The sequence below is a fragment of the Ammospiza nelsoni genome, chromosome 26 (assembly GCF_027579445.1).
Source record: "Ammospiza nelsoni isolate bAmmNel1 chromosome 26, bAmmNel1.pri, whole genome shotgun sequence".
In the NCBI taxonomy this organism is placed as follows: Eukaryota; Metazoa; Chordata; class Aves; order Passeriformes; family Passerellidae; genus Ammospiza; species Ammospiza nelsoni.
In genome coordinates this window covers 459622-467216 of record NC_080658.1, presented here as the reverse complement: position 1 = coordinate 467216, position 7595 = coordinate 459622, and the positions used below count along the sequence as shown (strand labels likewise).

Sequence of the window (7595 nt, the reverse complement as noted above, 5' to 3'; positions counted from 1 at the left end):
GTCCCGGGGCCGGGGGTGTGTCCGGTGTGTCCGTGTGTCCTGCCCGGCCCGGCCCTGCAGAGTCGCTCCGGGATCCCGCAGGAACCGGCATGCAAGCGCTGCCTGGGGAGAGCCCCGCCAGGACCCGCCCCGCACCGGTGTCCCCCGAGTGCCCCGGAACGGGCACCGCGCTCCCTCCGCGTCCCGGTGTGTCCCCAAGCCGGGTGACACCGGCACAGCCGAGGGGTGCGGGAACGGGCAGGAAAAGAGGGAAAACGGGACCGGTGTAGAACGGCGGGTAATAATTAATTAACGGGCCGCAAGTGGCAATTAGTGACACACAAACCGCAAACACCGCGGGGACAAGCGACAATTACCGGGCCACAGCCCGGCCCCTCCCGCGGCCGGGAGGCTCCGGGAAGGGCCGGGAGAGGCGAGCGCCGCCCCGGGCGGGGGAGCGCCGCGCTCGGGCCCCGCTCCCGGGGCATCCCGGGATCCCGGGCAAGGAACGCGCTCCAGACCCCGGATCCGGGGGGAATTGAGCCGGGCAGGGTCGGGCGGGTCTGGGGAAGGAATTCCTGCCTGGGAGGGAGAGGTCGGGCTCTGGGACGGCGCCCCATGCCATGGTGGCCATCGCAGACCTCGCGGAGCTCCGGCAGGTTTGGGTTGGGTCCATGGATCCCTCCTTGCGTCCCTCAGGTCCCAGGGGACGCTCCCGAATCCCGTGGGCAAAATCGCGGAACGGTTTGGGTGGGAAGGAGATCAGAGCTCATCCAGTGCCACCCTGCCACGGACAGGGACAGGTCCCGCTGTCCCCGGTGCCACAGGGACACTGCAGGGGTGTGGCAGCCACAATTCCCTCGTCAGTCACCACAATTCCCTCAATAATCAGCCCTTTCCTCACCCCAAAACTCCTCTGTCCTCGTCCTGCTCCTCTCCCCAGCCTCACTTTGTCTCCCACGATAAAAATGAAGATTTCCTATGGAAAGGACGGATCCCAAAGTTCCTTAGCTGGGGATTGAGCCGCTCGCAGCCCGGCCCGGCTCCGTTGTTGCTGTGCCGGTCCCACACGGATCCCCGGGGTTGCTCTCGCTTTGTCCGTGTGCAGGGAGCAGAAGGGAAAGCGGCTGAGCTGGGGCAGGGCTGGCGCTGACCGCAGGCAATTCCCAACCCGGGCTCGTTCCCAGCCTGGGGAGTGCAACAGCCAAGAGCTCAGAGCCCCAAAATTCACATTTCTGGGGTGTTCCCCACCCTGGAAGCGCCTCCATGGTGTTATTCTGTCAACTTCGTGCTGTTTGATAAAGTTTTTGTTATTCACAATTAGGTTTTTGCTTTCATTTCTCTGCTAAATTCAGTCCTGGGCAGTTCTGGAGTGCCTGAGGGTGGTTTTTATTCACATTACTCAGGCTCTGATTGGGTCTGTCAGCCTGAACTCTACCCCTGGGGCACAGGAGGGGTCCTGCAGGTGACACCTCGGCCTCTGCTGTCCCCTCACAGCTTTGGGTCCTCTCAGCCTCCAAATAAACCCAGCTTTGGGTCAAATAAACCCAGCTTTGGGTCCTTCCAGCCTCCAAATAAACCCAGCTTTGGGTCCTTTCAGCCTCCAAACACAACACAAGGTGAGGATGTGGATTTCACATTGACATTTTTATTAACGCCAACTGTTTTAAATCTTTTTTTTTTTTTTATTATTTTGTACTCTTTTTTTTTTTTTTTTGTTGGTTTTTTTTAGGATTTTTTGTGGGGTTTTTTGTAATCTTTTTTTTTTTTTTAACAATAGCACAAAAATGTCTCGAGGGGGAAGCAGTCTGACAAGTTAAATCTGATGACCTTCCGAAAAAATTAACAGTTAAGCCACACCAAATACGAATTCCTGTTAAAGAAAATAAGGAAAAAAAGGGAGGAAAAACCAAAAATAAAAAGCTGGAACTCCAACCTTTGTGTATTAGAGGGTGGCTGGTTAGTAGGACCACGCTGCTTTGGGAGGGGATGATGGCACAGCTTCTTCATCATCATCATCATCATCATCGTCACTGATTTAAGGCTTCAGAATCGCATTTTCCACGGCAATGATGGAGAGGAAGGAGCAGGAGGAGCAGGGCAGCCCCGTCCCCCTGCACGGGGCAAGGGGCCGGGAGGAAATGGAAATAAAATCAAACTGCACGAACCTTTCTGCTTTAATGTGGCTCTGAGAGGAGTTTCCTTTACAATCCCGACTCTGCTCGAAGGACATCAGCGACAGGGGTGGGGGAACCCAGGAGAAACAGAACAGGGGATTTTGGGGGGTTTTTTGTGGGGTTTTTTGTAGGTTTTTTGTTGCTGAGAGGTAACACAAAAGGGAAAGGGAACCCTACTATCCTTGGGGTGGGGAGGGGTTCAGGGACAGCTCCCCAAAACCTTGCACAGGCTCTGTCCAACCGCACCTGCCTGGCCCCGGGACCTGTTCCACACAGGGCTGAGGCCCCGCTCCTGCCTCAGACTCTGCACTGCCCTCAACACCCCTGCTTTCCTCTTTTGGGGGGAGGGAGGGTGTAAAAAACAGAACATCTGTCAATAAGTGTCAGGAAAGGGGAGGGGGGTGTTAAATATTTTAACCACTGACAAGGCTTGAGGAAGTTTCACAGTTTTGTTATGCTCTATTTTATTACTATCATATTTACAGATTTTTCTCTCTTTTTTTTTGTATTTTTGTATTTTTTTTCTCTCTCTCTCTCTTTCTGCAGAATCGCTGATAGATTTTTTTTTTTGTTGCTGTTGCTGCTGTTGTTGTTTTTTTTTTTTTTCCCGAACAGAATTTTCCCAAATTCTTGGAGTGTGTGTGAGCAGGAACCGATTAAACTCTACATTCACGGTCCAATCCCCACGGGCTTGAGGAGGAGGAGGAGGAAATAAACAAACAAACAAACAAAAAAAAAAAAAGGAAAAAAAAGGAGGAAAAAAAAAAAACATAAAAAAAAAAAAAAAGGAGGGAAAAAAAAAAAAAAAAAAAGAAAAATGGGAAAAAACAAACCAAAACCAAACTCCCGAATTCTTGGCAGGTGGGTCGGCGGCGGGGGCTCCTCCCGGTGCCCGGGGCTGCGCTGCGGCCGCGGCGGGCGCGCGGGGCTCACACGGGCGCGGGCGGCGCCCGGCGCTGCTGCAGGAAGTGCTGGATGCTGTCGGCGTCGCGCCGCAGCCACGCCGCGTTCAGCAGGATGTTCTCGCAGCACTGCTGCACCGTGCGCTCCGCCGACGGCGCCGGGTGGCTCTCGAAGAACGCCTGGGGGGGGGACAGCGACACGTGGGGCGGGCTGGGGACACGGCCCGGGGGCGGCGGCGGGAGCGGGGCCGGGCGGGAGGAGCCGAGGGGCTGCAGGGGATGCCGACATGATGGAGTGCGGTGGGGGGAGATGAAAAATCGGGGTGGGGAAACACCTGCAGGGGTGGGGAAACACCTGCAGGGGTGGGGTGCCCAGTCCAGCTCCTGCCCTGCAAAGGATGATGACCCCCACAGTGCCAGCCTGTCCCTGAGAAATTGCCCTCACACCCCTGAGGAATTGCCCTGACACCCCTGAGGAACTGCCCTGAGGAATTGCCCTGACACCCCTGAGGGAATTGCCCTCACAGCCCTGAGGAATTGCCCTGAGGGAATTGCCCTGACACCCCTGAGGAACTGCCCTGAGGAACTGCCCTCACACCCCTGAGGGAATTGCCCTCACAGCCCTGAAGGATTGCCCTGACACCCCTGAGGAATTGCCCTGACACCCCTGAGGAATTGCCCTGAGGGAATTGCCCTGAGGGAATTGCCCTCACACCCCTGAGGAACTGCCCTGACACCCCTGAGGAATTGCCCTCACACCCCTGAGGAATTGCCCTCACACCCCTGAGGAATTGCCCTGAGGGAATTGCCCTCACACCCCTGAGGAATTGCCCTCATACCCCTGAGGAACTGCCCTGACACCCCTGAGGAATTGCCCTCATACCCCTGAGGAACTGCCCTGACAGCCCTGAGGAATTGCCCTGAGGAACTGCCCTGACACCCCTGAGGAATTGCCCTGAGGAATTGCCCTCACACCCCTGGAGCTCACAGGGAGCATCAGTTCAACCCCTGGCCCTGCTCACACACCCCGAACCCACCCCGGCCCCATCTGGGCACTCTCCAACAGCTCCAGATCAACCCTGGCACCCAAAACTGCCCGAGGTGACGCCACTCTGAAACCCTGAGCTTCCACTTTGGATGGGCAGTGACCCCAGCCCCAGGTCAGTGCCCCCAGCCCCATTTCGGCCAGTTGAGTGCCCCCGTGCCCAGTTCAGTGCCCAGTTGAGTGCCCCCAGCCCCATTTTGCCCGGGCAGTGCCTCCAGGGGATGGCCAGTGACCCCAGCCCCAGTTCACTGCCCCCAGCCCCATTTTGCCCAGGTCAGTGCCCCCATTTTGGCCAGGCAGTGCCCCCATGCCCACGGCAGTGCCCCCAGCCCCATTTTGCCCCGTTCACTGCCCCCAGCCCCAGGTCAGTGCCCCCAGCCCCATTTTGGCCAATTGAGTGCCCCCATGCCCAGTTCAGTGCCCAGCTGAGTGCCCCCAGCCCCATTTTGCCCAGGCAGTGCCTCCAGGGGATGGCCAGTGACCCCAGACCCAGTTCAGTGCCCCCAGCCCCATTTTGCCCAGTTCAATGCCCCCATTTTGCCCCACGCAGTGCCCCCAGCCCCAATTTGCCCCATTCCCTCGCCGTTTCCCAGCGCTGCTGTGACTCTGCATTTCCAGCCTAGGCACCTGCCCAGCCCGGAGCTGTCCCTGCCTCCCTCCAAGCAGCTTTCCCACACTTGGCACAGCCCTCACGCCCTGCAAGGTGACACTGAGCCTCAGGCCTGGCAAATTCCCCTCTCAAAGGTCAGGAATCCTCTTAGAAATGAGCTGGGATTTATTCAGGGCTGGTTTTCCCGCTCAGTGTTTTGCAATAAAATAAAATAAAATTAATTCTAATGCAAAATTTCTCTGTAAAGTAATTTCTGCTATTAAATCTTTACTAAGAAAAGTCATTAAATGATAAAAAGGACAGAGCCAGTTCAGGGCTCAGCTGATCTTTGGAATAACAATTCCTCCTCAGTGTTTTCCTAATAGGAACATGCTAATTAACCAATTAACAGCCCTATTCTAAAGTTTCTTCTTCCAAGATGTTCTTGGAGAAATGTGGGGAAAGAATAAATAATGAAATCCACTCTCAGAGCTCTACCAATGATGGAGGTTGGGATAATTCTGAATATTTCAAAGTTTCCTTTTTTGGGGAGGCTCAAAGCTGCTGCCAAACTTTGCTGGATTTTATCAAAGTTGAAATCAATGAAGAATAAATCAGTGGAAATTACAGATCACTTCCATAATGCTGATTTAAGGCATTTCAATAAAATTTTATCCACCCTAAAGAGGTTTGGGGACAGAACAACAAAATCCACCAAGGTTTGACTCTTCCAGCCAGAGCACCCCAAGTTTATCAGTGACTAATTAATAAATTCTTTAATTAAAGCTTCTTACCTTCACTTCTGCAGCCATTTTATCATTTGCAAATCCATCCACTGTGAGCTGAAGGGGAAACAAACCAACATTAAATTATTAATTCATTATTAAATTAAAGGTGAAATTCACCATTTCCAGTGGCAGATATGAGGGAAGGGCTTTTCCCCAGGGCCCCACGTACCTTTATTAATCTGGATATTAGGAATCCACCTTGGTATCGATTATAAAGCTCCTCCCAGTTGTCCCTCACGAATTTCCAGGCAGCTTTCCTGCCCTGTTTGCTGCCTCCAGCCACCCCTCCAATCACTGACACCGTGTCCTGGGGACGTACCTCTTCCTGGGGAGGGAAACAGCATCAATATTCCACATTTCCCCAACAATTCCAGCGCCTTGGGTTGAGGTTTTAGGTATCTCTATACCCAATCCATCAAGTAAAGCAAAATTTTTACCCAAAAATGTAATGTACAACTCAAAGATTGAAGGAGAAGCAAATCCCTGAGTTATTCTCAGGTTACACCCACCAAAAAAAAAATCTTATTTTAACTAAAAAAGGAAAGATTTAGAGGGATTATTTTGGTTTTTTTGGTAAATTGAGAGGTCAAACTGCATTTTGGCTTCCTGGGAATTGGTGCTGGAAGCAGAGCAGTGCCAGGAAAATTGGGATTAATTTCCACAGCAGCAGGGAACCGACTGCTCTGAGCACAGAAAGTCCCTGCAGCACAGCAATCAGAATTTTCTCAATTTTATTCACACTCAGAGGGTTTTTTTTTCAATCAACTCATTCAGAGTTTTTTTTTTAATTTGAAACCACCTTCCTCCGATTTTTTTCTCAATTTGGAACCAACTCTCTCAGATTTTTGTTAATCTGAATCCAGCTCGAAATTTTGTTAATTTGGAACCAAGGCTCTCAGATTTGTGTTACTCTGAACCAACTCTCAGATTTTTCTTAATTTGGACCCAGCTCAGCCAAATTTTTTCTTAATTTGGACCATTTCAGTCAAATTTCTCTCGATTTGGACCCAACTCAAAATCCAAATTTTCCTTAATTTGGACGCAACTTGCTGAGATTTTCCTCAGTTTGGAGTTTCCCCAAACTCTGAAGACCCAGGAGGAGAATTCCTGCAGGTTCAGCCCAGCCCAGGGAAGGGAACTCACTGAAAGTGCAAAGGTGAGAACTTTTTGGATCAGCTCAGGCTGCGAGATGGCCCCGAGGACGCGCTCGATCCGGTTCTTCTCCTCCTGCATGTCAGCCTGCTTGTGCAGCTGCAGGGAAACACATCCAAATATTAATTCCTCGTTAATCCCGCGCCTAATGAGCCCTCTGTGGGTGCCAGGGCTGCTAATTACTCAGCAACCCTAATCAGGGACAAATTGGCCTGGCTGGTGGCGCCGTTCATTGCGAGGAATAAAGTGATTTTCAGCGGTTTGTATAAAGGTCAGGGAGAAACTCCCAAGGGAACTCCACACCAGCAGGGACTGGGCGTGGATAAACCCCAGCCCCGAGGGGTTTTTAGGGGGAAATGTGGGGTTTTGGGGAGCGAGCACCCACCTTCAGCATGGTGTCCAGGGTGGAGCTGTCCCCGTGCTTCAGCACGGTCACATAGACCTGGGAGGAAAGCAGAAACAAACCCATCGCACTCTTGGAAACGCAGCAATTTGTGCGGAATTGGGGTGGAATTCCCACATCTAGAGAGATTGCTGCAACCCTTGGGTGCTTTCAGGAGAATTTTGGCGCTTCCCAAAGCGGGAAAAGCAGGGTGACAGACGGCGGGATGCTCCCATCTCGCAGCCTGCTCCCTCTCACTGCCAGGGCATGGTCGGGGGCACCCCGGGACGTACAGGACTCCTCAGGTCAGCGGACAGGACGTGCTTGCCCTCCACGTGCTCCTTGAAGCGGCGCCGCGCCTCCTCCAGCGTCGCCCTGTGCCCGGCCTTGCCCAGCTTGCCCAGCACCAGCCCCCGCAGCAGGGCATCCAGGTGCCCTGCGGGAGAGAAACGACACAAAAATCAGATTTTCTGTGAGCTCTGCCCAGCACCAGCCCCCGCAGCAGGGCATCCAGGTGCCCTAGGGGAGAGAAACGACACAAAAATGGGATTATCTGGGAGACAAAACTCAGTATTGGATCT

At 53.1% G+C, this 7595-nt stretch overlaps 1 protein-coding gene across 1 annotated transcript in view; it reads right to left on the bottom strand.

Moving 5' to 3' along the window:
• Positions 1-1643: 1643 nt before the first annotated feature.
• The window catches only part of NPEPPS (aminopeptidase puromycin sensitive), a 34407-nt gene continuing 28455 nt past the window's right edge, over positions 1644-7595 (bottom strand). Inside the window, exons 18-23 of the mRNA XM_059489018.1 lie at positions 7308-7450; positions 7018-7074; positions 6624-6731; positions 5650-5805; positions 5487-5534; positions 1644-3238 (exon numbers count right to left, since the gene is read on the bottom strand). Of these exons, the coding sequence (XP_059345001.1) occupies positions 3086-3238; positions 5487-5534; positions 5650-5805; positions 6624-6731; positions 7018-7074; positions 7308-7450 (665 nt within the window). The 3' untranslated portion in view covers positions 1644-3085. The remainder of the gene's footprint in view (positions 3239-5486; positions 5535-5649; positions 5806-6623; positions 6732-7017; positions 7075-7307; positions 7451-7595) is intronic.